Consider the following 19,929-nt stretch of genomic DNA (forward strand, 5'->3'; position numbering starts at 1 on the left):
TGTGCTGAACAATAAACTTCATGATGCTGTGCTGTTAAGAGGAAATGCTGGGCCACTGGCCAGTTAGAACAAATTATGTCTTCAGCTGCTACAAAGCAGAATAGCTCTGTAGCATATCGATATGGAGTTGACACCTAGTAGCACTTTCACTGGAACTAACCTGTCAGTCTGACAGAAGCAAACTACCTTCACCTATGGCCAGTCTGGAGAGAAATAACAAAATCCTGCTCGATTTGGTGCGACAGACGGGCAACGACTTGTGTGCTGACTGTGGAGCTCCAGGTGAGTGCTCTAACAAAGACTCTTATCCAAAATATATTCATTTTTAACCAGAATACTGCTCTTATTGTTACCATTAAACAACAAATATTTTCCTCTAACAACATTATACCACCTCTGGGTGTGAATTGACACATTCTCTTTATCAGAGTGGAAAGAATGGTAAATCTGGGCCATGTGATGTTATTTTTCATTATCTGTAAAATAGCATTTTCTAGCGAAGTCACGTTTTATAGTTCACATATAAACTTCCATAAGGGGAAGTGGAACCACTGTGTATTCTGTGGGCATGATCTCATTGTTCCTCCTTTAACGCACTGTTGCCGAAAAGGACAGTTAATATAGTGTGTTTATTTAAACTATGTCCGTGCGAATGGAAAAAAAATAGAGAAGATACATTAATTAGAAAAAAACAACAACTTTGGTTTATTTCATTTACTCAGAAGTTTGCGGTCCAGTTTTCCATTCTAGTTATGGTTTACTCAGCAATTCTTTCAATCACTTGATTATCCCACAGTAAACATGCAGTATACATGTATATACGTTTACACTGTAAGAATGAATTAATTAGATGTGTATTTTGTATTCACAGATCCTGACTGGGCCTCCTACACGCTTGGTATCTTTGTGTGTCTGAACTGCTCAGGGATGCATCGTAATTTGCCCTCTGTCAGCAAAGTGAAATCCATACGTCTGGATCTCTGGGATGATTCACTAGTAGAGGTATATGTTTGTAGTTTGTATTGATCATTTATAAATAGGTAATAAGGTATTTACATTGTTATTTAATGACAAATGGTCAATATACTATACTATACCTTGAATAATATGAATATAATTATTTCCCTTCATTTCCCATTTCTCCCGACCCTTGACCACACATATTGTATGTGCACGTAACATCTTGAAAACCTAATTACTTAAATTTAGATAATTAGGTTAATTGAAGAGTATACTCTGAGCTCTTTGTGTGTTTTCCGTGTCTTTCATAAATGTTAGGTTTGTCTTGCAAATAGGGGAATTCAAAATGGTTTTATAATTTAGCTGATGTATCTGGTTTTGATAAGTGCTGCTTCAGTTATTGTTTAGTAATCATTCCCTGCAAGGCAGGCATCCACAAAGATGAAGTGAATACTGGATATTTGTTGTCTTATTAAAATGTGTTAAATTTGTGATTTCAGTTCATGCGGGAGAGAGGAAATTGTGCAGCCAGAGCCATTTACGAGAAGTGTGTCCCTGCCTTCTTCTATCAGCCACAGCAAAAAGACTGCATGTGAGTGACTGTAACAACATGTCCCACACATGCAACGTACCAACTCAGTTAAAGCAGTGGTAGCATTGTAGTTAAAGACTCAACAAATAGTTTATGTAGTGAACATGAAGTGCAGCGGTTCTGATGCACAGGTCAACACATCTTCGGAGGCTTGCAACAACTTAAACATTTGTTGTTAATTATTCCAATACTTAAGACTGTCTGATTCGGAACAGGTGAACCACCACTGGCATCCGGTCAAAGATAAAACTGGAAATGATTATGGTTCAGGGGGTTTATTATTCAAATGCAACCACTCTGCATACAATCTTGTGTCATATGGTTCTAGAGGAAATAAAAGAAATACAGGAAACTACACTTCCAACACTTAAACTAAACAATATCTTGCTACAAATATGGTCAATGCTTCCTTTAACTCCTCAATTATACATAAAAACTATGATATAGGCAATACTCACTTGTAGATGTACACACTTTACACAAACCTGCATAGCTGCCAGTCTGGAGAGAAATAACATGTCCAACAACTTTCCTATGCAGCTGTTATCCTCATGTTCTCCTCTGGCATCAACTGTGCTGCATACTGGCAAATTTAATGACTAGCATTGTCCACTAGAGGGCGCATTTTACACATTTGTGTTTCATCTATGAGGTTATATTAATGTGTGGACATTATTTTTGGTCATAATTTAAATAGCAAGTCATTTGTCAACTGGCAATTATGTGATTTTATCATGCAATTTGAAAATGCATTCTGCAAATGGCAATTCAGAGCCAAGAGTGGCAATTTAATTCTCAATTTCCTTAATTAAAAGTTTAAATAAAAGCAATTTCATAACAAAATCACATATTGAATTGCCAGTTGACAAATGAAATGCCATATGCATTATGACACTGAAAAACCTCCATAATAATGGGTGTGTTGCCTTGCTTTTAGAGTTCTTAAGGATCAATGGATCCGTGCAAAGTATGAAAGAAGGGAATTCACAGGAGAAAACAGCTTCCATCAGCAAACCTATAGCTCAGGTAATTATCTTGCAGTATGCTGACACACAAACACTTTCCATTAGCCCAATGTTCAGAAATCAGCATTTGTTTTCTACCTACATCATATAGTATATTAGTTGTATTTATCCATTTTATTTATTTGCATGTATCTCATCCAGATCAATTTGAGTCAACACTATGGAAAAAAGGCAAAGACAACAAGCAGTTTTTAAAAAGGACCTTTTTGTTGTCTCGGAAAGATTTCACCCTAAGATACTTCATTAAAGAGGATGTGAGTAGTTCCTCTATCATATCGTGTTTAGTCTAAAATGGTCTCTAAGATTAGAGCGAAATTCATTTTGTTTCCTTCACTTCATTCAACCCAACAAAGTCTAAGGTTGCCAAAGCTGTCATCTCCATGAAGGATCTGAATGCAGTTTTCCAGCCAGAGAAAATTGGTCACGCTCACGGCCTGCAGATCTCCTACCTGCAGGATGAGCGTACAAGAAATCTCTTCGTGTACCATGAGAATGGGCAGGTGAGTGCTTAGTGCTACTAACACAGATTGCATGAGCTTGCATGGATGTAGTTTAAGTGTGTTCTCCTTTATCCGATGCCTACAGGTAATTGTATCCTTGTTCAATGCTATTCGAGCGACACGCTTGGCGTACCTTCAGAAGAAACATCCCACTCTTCGAGACAGTGACGTGAGAGTTTTATTCAGATGAAGATCCAAAGACTGTTAAAGTGTTAAACTGCACCTGATGTTCAGTTTAATGTTACCTGTGTTTCTTTGTGCAGTTAATACCTCAGATAACAAGACACAGCCTGAAGGAGGGCTACATGGAGAAAACTGGCCCAACGGTCAGTCACTTATCTCAGCTTCTCACAAAACATCTTTGTCATATTTTACAAATTAACTTGACAAATTATTGTTTTGGACTTTATTCCTGTCTCCTCCCTCCCTGCCTCTCTCTCCATGTTTTTTTTCTGTGTGTTTGTTTTTGTCTGGGCGCTTTTAGCAACGGGAGTCGTTCAAGAAAAGGTGGTTCACACTGTGCTCAATGAGCAGAAAGCTTCTGTATTTTAAAACGCCACTGGTAATGATCTGACAATACACCATTGTGTCTACTGTGTGTGTGGAAAGTGAAAAAAACAAACAAATCAAAAACATAAAAACATTTCATTCAAGTTTTACTCAGATATTAGGCAGTAATTTAACACTTACCTCTAAGAAATACAGTGAACTTACATTCAATTACATTACTTCTAAAAATATTTCCATAATAATAATAATGATAATGAATGATGATGATGATAACAATAATCTTTTACAGTGTTTTACTTCTTTATGCACACCTCTTGCTGTTTATTTTCACTGTCAGGATGCCACAGAGCTGGGTGCTGTCTTCATTGGTTCAGAGGGCCATAACTACTCTGTTTCAGAGACCAGCAGTAAGAGCTCAAGAGGAGGTCGATGGCACCGGGGCATCACCCTGCAGACTCCAGGCAGGCAGTTTGTGTTCATGTGTGAGCAGGAACAGGAGCAGAAGGAGTGGCTGGAGGCCTTCAGAAAGATCATCTCTCAACCCATGACCCCAGAGGACTATGCTAGTAAGATACTGTGGTTGCACCTCACATAGAGTGGCTACATCTATGTTTGTATGAATAATATGAGTTAATGGTGAGTTATGCTCTGCCAGAGTTTGTACATGAATATCCACTAATGACTCCCCTTTTGCTTGTTTCTGTCTATCTTCAATATAGATGAGGCCAACTTGAGACGGGGGAAATGACTGGAACTAGTCAGGTGCTAGTTTGCAAAAGTTCAGGATGCAATATTTCAGCAGTGCATCTGGGAGCCTGGAGCTGTACTCTGAGAAGATGCTCCTGAAACAAACAAACAAAAAAACACTCAAACACGTGGAGACACTCTCTTTTACTAGCTCGACTGCTTGACACCACTGACACATTACAGGATACAGCACTTATTACAGTGTGATAGAGACACCGATGTCACAGTTGAGAAACAGTATCTGTGTTGCTGTTGCAAAAATCACCATGGTAACAATTTCCAAAAGTATTTTTTACATTATATTAGTCAATGCTGAAACCAAATATTGTATTTATTACATATAGAGACTACATATATTATGTATAATGACCTTTTTTTACCTTTGTCATTTTGTGTTTTGTAAACTTGGGTGATGAACTGTTTCACTTCAGCTGTCTATATGTATAAAAACGTAAGGCTGTTCATAATGTGAATAAACACAGCTGATTCTTACATTTTACCACTATGTGCCATTGATATAGTCCTGGGGATATAGTGTACCATTAACTAACAAATAAACTTTCATTCTAGAGCCCATTATTAAAACAAAGCCTACAGCAGTTGTATATATACAGTCCTATTTTTATGGCAATATTTTAGTTTTTAATGTATTAATGTTGATGTGACAGCTTTACATTTGTTACGGGTATCCTTGTGTCCTTTTTCAGCCAAATGGAATCATCATTATCATCATCATCCATTTCCTTGTTATGTTAAAATAATGTTAAGATTTGAAGTATCGGTGACACAACTTTGTGACAGTGTTGCTGTAATCTGAAATTCTACAAACCACACAATCAAATCAGTTAACTGTGAAGCTACAGTTGTTCAACAACCATTCTTGATAAGAAAAGATGCTTTATCTGTAAATAAATTAGCAAAATACTTAAATTGTATAGAGTACAGTACTTAAGTTGGCCTAAATATACTTTTTTTTTTTTTTACTTTCCAACAAGAGTTGTCACAGTAGCTACATAATGAAAATAATCATCTGTTGTAATTTAGCTCTACCTACACCAGCTGCATATAAATATAACAGGGATTTTATTCTACAGTGAGCGGGCCTACTTTTACTTGAAATACTTTAAAATCAAATCATTTAAAGTGAGCAAGTGTTTACATACTTTCAACATTTTCAAAGCCTTTACTTATATTTTATGGTGTAGTATTAGTAGTTTTAGTTAAGTCAAAGATCTGAAAACCCCCCTCCTCACCTTCCACACCTCCCAGTGTGCGACTTCAACTTGCTGCAGTTCGTTTTTCTGTCTGTAGGCGGCGCAGGTTAACAGGCGCTGCCGAGCTGGCAAAAAGCGCAGGACGTCTCACTCTTTCCCATTGTCCCGGTACCATAAATGTCATTCAGCTTATTTTGATATAGATATGCATATATATTGTATCAAAATGTCTACCTCTAGTTCCAATATGTCGCTGAAGAAACGCTCGTACTAGATGAACCAGAAAACGGGAGATTCCCACGTCTTAAAGTGGCCAACAGACGATCATCGCTCACTAATATAGGATCTTTGCTGGCCGTCACGCAGCCCGAGGGGCGTGGCAGAGAGCACGCCTGCTAGCGCGGACACCAACACGGCTTGTTTGAGCTAGCTGCAGCTCGTCTGAGTGTCCGCCTGCTCCTGGCAGGTGAAGTATCCTGAAACAGCTCGTCTCCACACGGATATCTTACACTTTGAACTGATCTGTCACCGTCTGTCCTGAGCCTGCACGTCCGAGCGGAGCGCACATGCGAACTTAGCCGTGCGCAAGCGAACCGAGGGCCGAGGAGAGGAGAGGAGAGGAGAGGAGAGGAGAGGAGAGGAGAGGAGAGGAGAGGAGGAGAGAGAGAGGAGGAGGAGAGGAGAGGAGAGGAGAGAGAGGAGAGCAGAGGAGGAGAGGAGAGGAGGAGAGGAGAGGAGAGGAGAGGAGAGGAGAGGAGAGCTGGCCCCGGCTGCATCCTGCACCCAGACGGGAGCGTAGATGTGTCAAACAGCCCAGGTGGTCGAGCTGCTTGTCGACGCCGCCGAGGATGCGCAAGGACGTGAGGATACTGTTGGTGGGAGAGCGTAAGTAGAGCTGTGGGTCACGGTGATGCTACCAGCTGGACATGTGATGCTGACAACCAGAGCAGGCTCACGGTCATGGGGTGTGTGTGTGCGTGCGTGCGTGCGTTTTCATGGCACTTTATGCGCACTCACTCAGTTTATTACCTTAACCCAGTGTTCAAACCATCACTGTGAATCAATGTCCTTTAAGTCTTTGCCAACCATTCCTCTGAGCACAACACTGAAGTCAAATACTATAAATTATAGTATAGTATTAGTAATTAGAAATAGATTTAGATGTTTGTTTATGTTCAGAGGTCTTTAACACATCCTCATATACGAATGAGGTTCAGTGAATATTACTGGATAAAGGGAAATATCTTCAACAGTATTTCATTTTGCACAACATATGTTTATGCTTACAGAACAGTACTTGCAGTTAATTTGGGAACTGAGTTGTTTCCCCCTAATTTCTAAACTTCTGCTTATTGACGTTGTAATTTACGACTACAGCTTTTGGGGTGATGGTAGGTCTTTAGATCAGTAAGAGAAATTCATAGAGAAGTCTAGTAAGTCTTGTGTTCCCAGCCAAGATGTTGAATTTTAGCGACATGACCACGGCTTTTAAAGCTTGTTTCATGATAAATTATTAAATGTTGTCCCACGCCCTCAGCTAACACATAAACAATAAATGTAATGAGCAACACGGTTCAGGAAATTCTAAACACCTCTTGTGTCTCCCTGCCTCCGCAGCCAACGTGGGGAAGACATCTCTCATCATGTCCCTGGTCAGCGAGGAGTTCCCAGAAGTGGTATGGAGAAAATAAATAACCTCGAAGATGACTGTCCACGTAAAACCTTAATGAGTGTTTGCCCACTATGGCTAATTATCAACACCTGTGTCCATCCTAGGTGCCCTATCGAGCTGAGGAAATCACCATACCTGCAGATGTCACTCCAGAGAGGGTCCCCACACACATTGTGGACTATTCAGGTACTTTAATAATGTTGCTCTGTTATATTTTTTCACTTTGAGATGATTGATACATGTTTTCATCTAAGTGGTTTAATTCATCTAATGCTTTCTGTAACCTGTTCTGTGAAATCGTAAAATATACTATAAATTGGCACATTTTGTTGGTTGGTAAATTGAGAAAGAAGAACATCTCCTGGTTTTAATTGTAGTTTGTCTGTTTACCTTCACCAGAGGCCGAGCAGACAGATGAACAGTTGTTTCAGGAGATCTCCAAGGTCAGTCAGTCCATTATGCATTTCTGTTACACTCGGAGAGAAATGCTGAGTCCAGGTGAAATCCTAATGGAAGTCTGTGTTGGTCTCTCTTATAGGCAAATGTCATTTGCATTGTCTACTCTGTCAACAACAAGAAGTCCATAGAAAAGGTCAGTTACTTCAGCTGTTAATATTTCCATAAGTTGTTTGTATAGCAGTTAAACAGTATAACTTAACACGTGAGGCTGCCAGTGTAACGGTGTGTTGTAAATTAGAACCTCTTTCTGGTCTTTGACATTTTTCTGTTTTCTACCTGTGTTTGCCGTAGGTGACCAGTCACTGGATCCCCCTCATAACTGAGAACACGGACAAGGACAGCAGGTGCGTGCTTGTACAAGTAGATTTTTTTTTTCTCAGCTCAATCTTGTGTGTTTATGTGCATCTGCAGCACTCCATATAACTCTAGGTCTATAAAAGAACACTGGGCCTCATACGCCAATATCTTACATTTCTAAAAGGGGCTAAGAAAAGGTGAAAGTCAGATATGTTCTGTAAATCCCTTTGTTCTATATTATACCTTTGTCCTTGTAGGTTAAAAGCACATTCTTGGTCATGTTTGTTCATATTTAGCATAGATAGATAGATACTCCCGTAAAAGGGCATAAGACTGCAGGGCTGTGTGCACACACAGAATCCTTATACACATATTGAAATGAGAACTTTGATCATCAACAAAAATCTAAAGACGGTGGAAAACTAGACGCCAAACAAAAGAGAAACTTCAGTAGTTCTGAGGTGGAGGTACAGTTCCCGGGAGTTGAACAATAAACTGTCGTATTTAGTATTGTGGGTAGTGGATATGAAAGAACACAACTACACAAAAAGGTGCATGCCATGTTTTTTTGCTCGGCACGGAACTAGTAAAGTAAAAGAAATGTTTGATCTCACATCTGAGAACAGCATTTTCAGGTAACTGTTGACTTTATTTTTTTTAATTTTTTGAAGTGATGCATTTCTTTCTTGAGAGTTATTTAGTTATTCTATATATATATTTATGTGTGTATATAGAAACACACGTTGTTCCAAGGCGATGTTATGCAATGTGAATTGAATTGCTAAAGTGTAATAATTTTCAAGCATCAAGACCTTAATGCTTTGTAAACTTCTGGAAAAAGATATTTGAATTTGAAAAAAATTGTTTGTAATTGTAGAGTTGATGTAATTTAAATTTTACACTACTATACACTTGTAGAATTAAAGAAAATGCAATAGTTAAGTTTATCTCATGTTGTAGGTAAGTGTATGTAGATTGTGTTCTTACCTAAGAACAAATCCCAAGTAAAAAAAACATCAGAATCTTTGTGAAAACTGTATAGGTGGATTTTATTTAGAAAATTCCTAAAAAGGCTCGTGAATTAGACCTATTTGCTGTAGCAGGAGGTGAACTGTGGAAAGATTTTTCCTACTAGTGCTTGAAGTGATGACATATGGTCACAGGCTGGAAAGTTTCTCACAGTTGCTTCACTGTGAACAGGGAGCAGATGAGGTACATTTCACAAGAGCAGCTTCAGCCTTCTTTACTGTGACGTTCTCACTGTGAAATGAGTTTGTGCTTTTATAAAGGAGTAAATATAGAAAAAGAAATGTATTCTTTCGAATCAGTAGGCGCCCTCTGTTAAATTCCCATTGTATGTAACACATTTGGTAATGTACTGCATTGTGTCCAGGGTTCCTCTGATCCTAGTGGGGAACAAGTCGGACCTGGTGGAACACAGCAGCATGGAGACCATACTGCCCATAATGAACCAGAACAGTGAGATAGAGACTTGTGTTGAGGTGAGAGGATGACCACACTCTTCACCACTGCCACTGTGTCTTAATAGTAAAACGGCAAAGCTAATGACTTGAGAGGGGAACATAGATACTTCACCTAGTCAAGTTTGATGCGGTGAAATGCTATTGATTCAGACACGTGTTGCCCAGGAAACCACAGGTCAAAATGGACATAAACACAAATGGAAATCAATAGAGTGTCAGATCATCTTTAGGAAAACAAAAAGTGAGATTCATGACAGCAGAATGAGAAACTGTCTGGTGGAAACCGCAACTCTGTAGATGCTAAGAGGAACAGCTTTATTTTTAGTTTGCCCTCACTACATTCTTATTTTATCTGTAGCGTCACAATGGCAGTATAGATGGAGAATATCCACATATACAAAATGGCCTCATGAAGAATATTTTCTCTCTCTCTCACTTTTCGAGGAGTTTATTTGCAGTAAATAATATTTGCTATCTGGATCTGCTGTTTGTTTAGGATCCTGACATTTAACCAAACTGAACATGTACCTCCCTCCATATGATTTTAAACTTGGTAAACTGCCCAACTGGGGAAACTCATCATTATGTCAGTATAAATGATTTTTTCCATGATGTCTGCTACCTTTTGCTAACAGTGTTTACTCTGAGTAAGCTCAGCAATCATAAATAGACAGATTTATTATTAATTGCCAGTAAGTTTTGAGTGATAGTAGTTTGATGCAAGTGTCTAAGCTATAGGATATAAGGTTGTGTAGTGACACTAGTGTCTCCCAACAGGGCATCACCTGAGTTTTTTTTTCAGACCTGTTAATTACATGAGGCGTGTCATTCAGACAGATCCTGTGTGTTAATACCCCGTCTGGCCTGTACTTAACTCTCACACACATAAACAGATACGCAGCATATATATATATACATACACACACACACACACACACACACACACACACACAGGTGAGTAAACTGATGCTGCCCTGCCAGGACACTGTTACAATTATAGTGTCACTGTTGATACCTGGCGAAACTCTTCTTCCTTTTCTTGTTGTTTACAGTGTTCAGCAAAAAACCTGAAGAACATCTCAGAGCTGTTCTACTACGCCCAAAAGGCAGTCCTGCACCCAACAGGCCCTCTCTACTGTCCAGAAAAAAAAGACGTAAGAGCAAAGCTAAAGGATGATGATGATGAAATATGTCATTTGTTGAATGTAAACAGAATTTTACTATACATTAAAATGTGAAGTATGAAGTTATTTGAAGTCACTTTTGATTTGTTTCCCTGATTTCCAGATGAAGCCACTTTGTGTGAAAGCTCTCACTCGAATCTTTAAAGTGTCAGACCTGAACAATGATGGGATTCTCAATGATAATGAGCTCAACTTTTTCCAGGTAAGTCAATTGAGGACTTAAACTGAATGCACAACAGGTTCAACAACATGTTGGCAAAAAGTAGAATGTGCACTAGTCAACTTGTTACCTTTTTTCAGTTGTGATCCATTTCTCTAACTCTACTAGTTTTAACTCTGCTCATAGCGGACGTGCTTCAACACCCCACTAGAGCCTCAGGCATTAGAGGATGTAAAAAATGTGGTGAGGAAGAATTTGAATGATGGCGTCTGTGACAACGGACTCACTCTGAAAGGTACAAACAGAATGGGCGGCCTCCTCTTCGTGCTTATGTACACTGAATCTACTGTCGCATTGTTCCTGACTGAGTTGTTTTGTGTTTCTGTGATACGCCTCTTCAGGGTTCCTATTCCTGCACACACTGTTCATTCAACGAGGGCGCCATGAAACAACTTGGACCGTGCTGAGGAGATTCGGATATGATGATGACCTGGAGTTGAATCAGGACTACCTCTTCCCTCCGTGAGTCTCAGTCTTCATTTTTGAGACACAGGCGCCTACCACCAATTCCTTCCTGTGTGTCTCTAGCTCAGCCTCCAAAGAACAAGCAACAACAGTGTAATGGAGGATCACTAAGTGGTCCTCCATTAATATATTATTATTTGCTCACTTTGTCAAACTGTTGTTTTGTATACTAAAGTCACTAAATGACATAACATAGTCCCTCTGTCTGCAAAAGGGAACTAGTGGTCGACTGATTGGTCAGTAAACTATATTGACCTGATCTTTAACATTTCCGCTGAATCATAAAAAGTCTTTGCAGACTCATCTGTAGGCTCCACTGGGAGTGTTTCTATGCATCTAAAAAAACTGCATATTAGTGTGAAAAAGTACATAAGTACACCAGTGTGAGTGACTCACCGGGATGTATTTAGCATTATTTTATCTCTGTGTTATGAAGTTTATGCTGCAGCCTCTCCTCTACTGTGTCTGCTGTCTGTGATTTAGGGTGGAGCTCAGCTCCTCCACACAGAGCAGACAGCAGGTGAGGTGAGACTGCACCAGCTTACAAATGTCCTGTAAATTATATAAGATCTACTGGGAATCAGTATGTTTCTTATGATATTAATTCAAATACTTTAATACTTGAATTAAATGTTCATTTAAGTTGAGCATGTTTTAAAACTTGCTCCCTGCTCTCTAAAGATTTGCATGTGCCATTAAAAACCCACATCAGTCAACAACTAAAATGATCTATAATCATATTTATGTTTTGTTTAACCATGTGTTTTGCTCAGGCTCAGTGACTATAACATCTAAAATTTCCCACTCTGTAGGTTGAAAATTCCTCCAGACTGCACCACAGAGCTCAACCATAATGCCTACCTCTTCCTGCAGAGCGTCTTTGACAAACATGACAAGGTATAATCCTGTGCGCCTGGTTCTTTATTTACATTAGCCTTTGCCCTGGAGAGGCACCTAGAAGCTGCTCAGTACTGTAGAAAACCAAAATACACTCCTACAGCCAATACTGACCACCTGCTGAGGCATGATTTAACGTCTTGCCACTGAGAAGGGATTGACGAGAGAATTAGTCCTGAGGTTCAAATGAAAGTCAAAGAGTGAAAGTCACAGCTTGTGCCAAGTCCTCCTTAATGCCCAATGGATAGTGTCCCACTGGGAATGTGCATGTTTGTATATTTTTATTCTCTCAGATAGAATTTTTTATTACAGTTTATTTCCCTGACATTGAATGAGATGTGGCAGTTGTACGCTTGAGGTTCTGATAGTTCGCCTTTCTGTGCAACACTAACCAACCTTTACATCTATCAGGACCGTGACTGTGCCTTGTCACCTGATGAGCTGAAGGACCTGTTTGATGTTTTTCCCTACATGCCCTGGGGTCCAGATGTCAATAACACAGTTTGCACTAATGACCAGGGCTGGATAACCTACCAGGGGTATCTGTCCCAGTGGACGTAAGTGTGATGTGTAGTATTGTTAAGACTAGAGTTCTATGTGCTAAACTGTGGTATTGCTTAGTCTTTAGCACCCCCCGGTGACAGAATCAGATTCTACAATTACATTAATATTTTAGGTTTTCAGGTTATGATTACTATTTTACTAAGTTATTTCCAGAAAAAACATTTCTGTTTGATATATTACTCTTTTTATTATATATATTATATATTTAAATACATTTCCAAATCAGTTCCCCTGTTTTTCGTATTTATCAGGCTAACAACATATCTTGACGTCCAGCGATGCCTGGAGTATTTGGGTTACCTTGGTTACTCGATAATTGCTGAGCAGGAGTCTCAAGCGTCAGGAATTACAGGTGAGTTACTTCATCACATCTTAATTTCCTTATTGATCTTGCATGATAATTTATGGATTCATATAAAGGTTTATCAAAATAAGCATTACCATTATAAGCTCATTGTCCTATTTTGGAATTATCTTCATAATATAATAAAGTATATCATCATTATTTGTCATTCATAAGTGAATAAATAAGTGAATTCGAAAGTCAGCTATTTTACTATTCATATGAGATAGTGTGTGTTGTCATAACATCAGCTGTCTGACAGCTCAGGCCAGAGTTCACACTGTTGTTGCTGACTGAATGCAGGCATGTGTTGTGTACAGCTGCTCTGTCTCAACGGATCCACAGAAGTGTGCACTCGTGTGTGTGTGTGCGTGTGTGTGTGCGTGTGCGTGTGTGACTTTCCCCCCTGCAGTGACCAGAGATAAGAGGATTGACCTGCAGAAGAAGCAGACGCAACGTAATGTCTTCCGCTGTAATGTCTTTGGGGACACTGGCAGCGGCAAAAGCGGCTTCCTCCAAGCCTTCCTGGGTAGAAATCTCATGGTAAACAAACAAAACACCAGCAATAAACATTTAGCATTTGAATGCATACTTTGGTAAGGTTTGTGTACTATGTTTACTGTTCCATAAACCGCCCAACTCAAAGATTACAAACAGCAAATATTGCATAACGCTATCATTTACTGCATGTAAAGTATTCCACTGGAATATTCCAGGTCAGATATCTCTGTTTCTCACAGAGACTCTTTACAGTTATGTGCCATCAAAACACAGCTTTTATTTCTGGGAAAGTATAAAAAAAATACTATAGACTGACATTTATTTTTCTGATGCTTGCTTTAAACCAGAGTTTTACATCATGATCTGTTTTACGTGACCATTTTCCTTTTGTCCGTTCTCAGCGGCAAAAAACGATCAGAGAGGAACACAGGTCCTACTACGCCATCAGCACAACCTACGTTTATGGTCAAGAGAAGTACCTTCTTGTGAGTATGAAAGATTCCTGAAATACTGTATTACCTGAATCACAGTGTTTGCGCTTATTATAGTGTTACAGAGACTATGATGATGATAATAATAATTATGAAGCAATATATTTATACACTTGTGTGTGAGACTAGCCACTGTGGACCGTCAATGCCAGCCCAGCCTGAGGTTGGCTGTGCTGATCCGACTGTATTATATAAGCTACTTGTGTACGTGTTCACCTTGTGCTTTTGTTTAGCAGACACATCTACTTGCCTGACAAAAGCGTTGGCATTTCCCTACTAGCATGCAAAGGTTCTTGCAAAGCTCTGAAATAGAACTGTGGCTAGTTTTTTGTGGCTGTAAACATGTGGGCACGACATTAATCAGTATTTGTTCTGCCACTTTTAGCTAGACACATTTATAGTCAAACCACAAACCCTATGTAAAAGACTATTTCGTTGCTGGTCAATATTCTCATAGTTCATAGTGTTAGTTTACTTAAACATTTACTGCATCTACTGCAGTTTTTACTGTGAACAATATATGAAGTATGCCGTAATCCATACAGCATGTACTATAAGAAAGCGTTCTTATACCTCTCTCAGCTTCATGAAGTGTTCCCTGACTTTGACTACTTGTCTGATGCTGATGTTGCCTGTGACATCGTCTGCCTGGTCTATGACATCAGCAACCCGTACTCCTTTGAATATTGCGCCAAAGTCTTCAAGGTAAAACCGTGTGTGCATCGGCAACATATGTCATGCTATATCAAAAAGCTAAAAACACACTTCACACGTTAAATATTTAACACTGTCGTTCATCAGCTCCTCTCCTTCTTCCTCAGCAATACTTCATGGACAGCAAGACACCGTGCATGATGATAGCAGCAAAGTCAGACCTGCCGGAGATCAAGCAAATGTACGGCTTCAGTCCTCTGGAGTTCTGTAGGAGGCACAAGATGCCGCCCCCGCAGTCCTTCACCTGTAACACAGCGGCAGCACCCAGCAGAGACATCTACACCAAACTTACCACTATGGCCATGTACCCGTACGTATCCAGACACACAAGAGCTTGATTGTTAAACTTGAGTAAGTAGAAGTCATTTAAATTAATGAAAGCAGTGTGTATTCAGGGCTGAAGCTGTGTCAGCCCCACAGCTGAAGGCAAATGACACGTGTAGTTTGACATACATCATAGCCTGATTACAGTGTCATTTCACGATGGTATTTCTTATCAGTTGGAGTTTTGTTATTCATCCCCTTGTATTTATCAAAACCGTATAAAAGAGGCAAGGAATGATAATACATTCAGAAGATTTTTTTTATTTTGTTATTTTGCACTCCACTGTATTACTTCCTTCTCTGGCTCTGGACAAACTCGTTCCCTCAGGTTTCAGACATCATGTTCTTCAGTCCACAGCCAGTAATGCACCTCAGTGCCTTCCGGACATGTTGCTTTCAGTCTTGTATCACAGTGTTTTGCACTGCAGGTTAACGGGATTCCCTGCTGAGCAGTGTGTTTGATCTCTCCCAGAGGTTTCACACTGCCGGTTGGGTTAAAGTGGAGCGTCAACACGCTGCACCGATCTGCAGATCACACATCACGGCAGTCAGCCACATACTATGCACATATTTTGCTGTCTCTGATTTCATATATCAAATCAATATATATATATATATATATAAAGCAGAAATATGTTTTGCTCTGGCATTGTCTGACACGTTAAGACATGTTAATGACTTTTCCATTTTTAGTAATTAGTGTTCTGGTTTCAACCTTCATTTCAACTTGTCTTTCTGGCTTTCATGTGATGATCCATATTGGACAGTAATGGTGGTAGACATCTGTCAACTCAATTTCTTTCTCTACCCCTTTGTGTGTCTGTTTTGTGTGTTTCCCCCATATCTCTCCTCAGCCACGCCCGGTTGCGCTGCATGTGCACTTGTAACCGGTGCACCTTCTGCTTGTGTCAGAACTTCCTCAACTCTGAGCTGCTCCAGAGGGTCAGGGCTAAACTCTACACTGTCGTACTCAGAAGGTCCTCTTTAACTCTTAAAAACGTATTTTTATTCTTTCTTGTCCCAGTTATCTCTTCTTTTGCATTATGCTATTTTTTAAGTAGTTTCATTTTGAAACAACCACTGTCTCAGCGCAGAAAGTCGTTGCCAGCAAATACGTTTTGGTATTAGCACATGCAGGGATTTATAAAGCTAAACTCATCAATGCAAACACAAACATTCAAGCATTTAAATGTGGTACTAAACAAAGGCTTGGTAAAATATGAGAATGTGAGATTACTGTTAGTGATTACCAGCCATTTGTTTTGTTAATCAAGAACAAAAAGATTGGAGGTAGATTTTAATCCTTGTATTAATACAGGACAAATGTAACAGATGAGTTTCTAGTGCTGCTGCACATGATAATGCACAAATCTACAGACATTGCTGGCAATACCTTTTTTTTCAGATTTGTTTTTATTTTTTATTATGTTTTGATTTAGTTATACATTGTTGAAGCTTTTTTTTTTTTTTTCCTTGTTCTTTACTCTGTCTTGTATTTTGTATGTTGTTGAAGTCCCTGGTTTTCTAATGCCTGTCTTTATATTTCAGCTTTTTTAACTTCATTTTTCTTGAAAGCTTCACATAAAGTGTTTGATTTCAATCCCATTGTCATTCGGTCAGCACCCCCACTGTTGTCATTTTCGCTCATGTCTCTGTTCCTCAGCAGTCTCATTTACCAGAGATGTCATAACTCATTTCTCGTCTTGTTGTCTCATGTCTAAACCCTAATCTTGCACGTCTTGCATCAGTTTTTTTCTTCTGCAGTATTTGAAAGCTTCATTGTCATTACTTCATCCATATCTCCCTTATGACGGAGTTATGTATCTTCACCTCCTTCCTGTCAAAATCAGCTTTACTCTCAGCTACTGAAACTTTAATTTGTCGTTCATGCTTGACCCAGTTAGGAGTACTCTGTGAAACAGAACATCTCCGTTCTTTTATCCTTCTGTATCTCATCTCTGTTTTCATCTTTATATTTGTACTCTTTACTCTTCCCTTCACTCCGTCTCTGTATTTGTGTCTCTGTCTTTAACAGACATGTAAGCCAAGCCGACCTGAAGAACTCAACCTTCTGGCTGAGGATGAGTGTTGGGGCCACAGTGTTTGCGGTGCTGGGCTTTGCCATGTACAGAGTTCTGCTGAAACCACGGTGATCCCCAGCCACCTGTGTTACACCCTTTTAAACCTTGGCACATATAGAGCTATTTTGACCACTCACAACATTTGGCTTTCCTACACAAAAAATCTATCATGCATTTATTTTCTTTTTTTTGAGGGAAAACTTATTGTAGCCAAGTTCATTCTACATTTTCATTCCAATGTAAAATTTCTGTTCTTGGCGTCAAAATAGAAAATCTTTAATTTTGTACCAAAATTGCTAATTTGCGTAATCAATCTATCTGCAAGCATTTGAAAAGTAAAGTAATATATTTATATTTATATAGAAAAAAAGTGAGGGTGCGCTTCTGGTGAGTCGTAGCGGGTGAGTTAGTTACATAGCTATTTTTGGTTGCTTGCTAATAAATGATGAACAAGTTGGTGTCATTTATAGAGACTGGGATGTATGAGGTGTGCTATTGAATTGATGCTTTTATTAGAGGGAACTATATGTAAATACTGTATATTATATAGTAGAGTATACATTTGTTTTTCTGTCCAATAGGACGATGTCTGATTGAAACTCCAAATATTCAATGCAAAGGTATTAGTTTAATAGCCAGGTCATAAACTCGCACAAACATTAGCACTGATGCTAACACTGACAGAACATGGGTTGTCCTTTTTATGGCCAAACGCTCAGATGTACGTGTGTGCGTGCGTGTGCGTGCGTGTGTGTGCGTGTGTGTGCGTGTGCACATCTGAGCAAGCAAGCACGTGTGATGGAAAGGTCTGCTGCTCTCTTTTAAGTCTTCCCATGTTGGTCGCTTTGTCAGCTTGTCTGTGTGTGTGCATTGGTAGGCATGTGCGTGTGCGTGTGTGTGTGTTTGTATGCCAATATATGAAAAATGTACACTATACAGCCATTCATTACATTTTGCATTTTGCATGTTTCAGAATTTCTGACCACATTTCAGTGTTTTAAGATTTCCTGTCCGACATATTTACTGACCCACCTTCTTCCACGTTGTTTGCCAGCTCTCAGTAATCCAGGCATGTAGTGGGATTCATTGACAGGAGTGCTGTGCGGATGCTAGTTGAGTTATAAGTCATAGTGAGGTTATTTGGTCCTGACAGCAGACCAGCTCTGTTGGTTGCAGAATATGCAGTAATGTGACCTCAAAGGTTAATATCGGTGCAACAGCTTGACACAAGGTTCAGTTGATGTATTCACACAGCCCTGCCTTTCCAAAAGTTTACAATAAATAAATGTCTGTTACGTCTCTTGTGATGGATTTTATTCTTCTCACTAAACCAAGATATTAGAGATTTTGCTCGTACTTGCTTTGCAGGAAATAAATTGATTCTTTCATGTTTATCTGAACAAAACTGCCTGCAAAGATTTCATGTGTTATGCACAGTATTTGTTAATTATTGAAAAGGTGTTAATTATGAAATTTTGTCAAGAGGTTTGGTTTAGTAAAATAAGATTATATAGAACAACCATATTAATTGTAAGAGAACTGAATGTACTTAGACACAAGAGGGCAGCATGGTGTAAAGATCTTCCCCAAACAACACTAAACTGGCTGCTTTGAGGTTTTAGTCTAGTTCTACTGTGAAAACTCACTCAGGTCTGTTCAAGTGTTTAGACAGACACACACAAAGTTCAGCTTCTGTAGTCAGACATTCAAGACCGGATCAGGGGGAAATCTTTATGAGGTGATCGCTGATAAAAAAACAAGTTGACAGAGTTTTAGTTTATAGGAAGAGAGAGGTAAATGTAAAAAAAAAAAAGTTGTTGAGCAAGACTTTTCCCACATTGCAGTGATGGTGGTGTGTCAGAAAATCCTGGGATTCAAACTGAGAGTGTAGAGGCTGCGAGCAGGTTAAAGAGAAGCTGAAAAGAAAGTAACACCCTTCAGCTGTTAAGTTATACATGAGCTTACTTCTCCCACATAGCAGGTGTTTTTCTTGCTGCATATCTTGTTTTGTTCACACCTTGTTCCCCCACTCTCATGATTCAATTCTGCCTCTCCCATCTCTAGCTGACTCTCGTGTTACAGCTCTTCAGCTGATGTTAGCACATGACTTGTGAAAGCAAAGCTTATTTTGTCCAATTAGCTGCTTTTAATGGAAATTCCCCTGGTGCCGGTAGCTAACAAGACAATAATTTCCCTCACTCTGCAGTAATAATAAAGATGGTAATGTCTCCTGGGGGATTGTGAAAAAGTATAAAAAATAAAAATAAAAAATATATAAATTGCTTCTTGATTTATTACAGTGCATAATCATATTTGAATGTTTTTAGAATATTGAAATATAGTTTAATTCAGCTTTTTGTAATCTGAATTTTGATTGAGATTCAATTGTGATTTCACCCCATATAAAGTAACTCCCCTCATTCATCAGCAGTGCAGCCAGTTGGTTTTAGAAGCCGCATTCAATAATTCCTGGAGTTTAGTTAAATCCATCACTGTGTAATGAAAAGATTATGGCACAGGTGTAAATCTGTCTACATCTGGCTGTCCTCAAAAACCGAGCGAACGTGCAAGAAGGGAAGCTGGCGAGGACACTTGACAGCTTCTGTGACTGAGATAGGAGAGACTGTGCATACAAAAACTGTTGCCTGAGTGCTTTGTGAGTAAAAAAGCTCATATTAAATCGTG

At 39.2% G+C, this 19,929-nt stretch overlaps 2 protein-coding genes across 3 annotated transcripts; both read left to right on the forward strand.

Annotated features, from left to right (window-relative positions):
• LOC113161587 (arf-GAP with dual PH domain-containing protein 2) lies at positions 1-4,833 on the forward strand. Its single transcript, XM_026359265.1, has 11 exons — positions 1-282; positions 872-1,002; positions 1,461-1,552; positions 2,490-2,578; positions 2,719-2,831; positions 2,931-3,077; positions 3,163-3,246; positions 3,341-3,403; positions 3,562-3,639; positions 3,925-4,153; positions 4,307-4,833. Exons 1-11 carry the CDS (start codon positions 195-197, stop codon positions 4,333-4,335), a joined length of 1,143 nt encoding a protein of 380 aa, XP_026215050.1. The 5' UTR covers positions 1-194; the 3' UTR covers positions 4,336-4,833.
• Positions 4,834-6,276: 1,443 nt separating this feature from the next.
• Positions 6,277-18,530, forward strand: rhot1b (ras homolog family member T1). 2 transcript variants are annotated; one of them, XM_026360663.1, is made up of 20 exons: positions 6,277-6,433; positions 7,166-7,224; positions 7,325-7,406; positions 7,620-7,663; positions 7,759-7,812; positions 7,971-8,023; positions 9,370-9,478; positions 10,513-10,614; positions 10,748-10,846; positions 10,991-11,099; positions 11,206-11,326; positions 12,142-12,226; positions 12,638-12,783; positions 13,042-13,142; positions 13,546-13,676; positions 14,036-14,119; positions 14,708-14,830; positions 14,947-15,149; positions 16,018-16,140; positions 17,199-18,530. In XM_026360663.1, exons 1-20 carry the CDS (start codon positions 6,397-6,399, stop codon positions 17,314-17,316), a joined length of 1,983 nt encoding a protein of 660 aa, XP_026216448.1. In that variant the 5' UTR covers positions 6,277-6,396; the 3' UTR covers positions 17,317-18,530. The 2 variants fall into 2 exon arrangements, with proteins under 2 accessions (XP_026216448.1, XP_026216449.1); XM_026360664.1 differs by lacking the exon at positions 16,018-16,140.
• Positions 18,531-19,929: the final 1,399 nt, after the last annotated feature.

This window comes from Anabas testudineus, chromosome 1, assembly GCF_900324465.2.
Source record: "Anabas testudineus chromosome 1, fAnaTes1.2, whole genome shotgun sequence".
Lineage (NCBI taxonomy): Eukaryota > Metazoa > Chordata > Actinopteri > Anabantiformes > Anabantidae > Anabas > Anabas testudineus.

Coding starts and splice junctions, on each gene's coding strand:
- rhot1b (XM_026360663.1), top strand. CDS start 6,397: ATGCGCAAGGACGTGAGGATACTGTTGGTGGGAGAGC. Junction 7,664..7,758: donor TGTTTCAGGAGATCTCCAAG/GTCAGTCAGTCC, acceptor TCTCTCTTATAG/GCAAATGTCATTTGCATTGT. Junction 13,143..13,545: donor TCAAGCGTCAGGAATTACAG/GTGAGTTACTTC, acceptor TCCCCCCTGCAG/TGACCAGAGATAAGAGGATT.
- LOC113161587 (XM_026359265.1), top strand. CDS start 195: ATGGCCAGTCTGGAGAGAAATAACAAAATCCTGCTCGATTTGGTGCGA. Junction 2,579..2,718: donor TCAGCAAACCTATAGCTCAG/GTAATTATCTTG, acceptor TATCTCATCCAG/ATCAATTTGAGTCAACACTA. Junction 3,078..3,162: donor TGTACCATGAGAATGGGCAG/GTGAGTGCTTAG, acceptor CGATGCCTACAG/GTAATTGTATCCTTGTTCAA.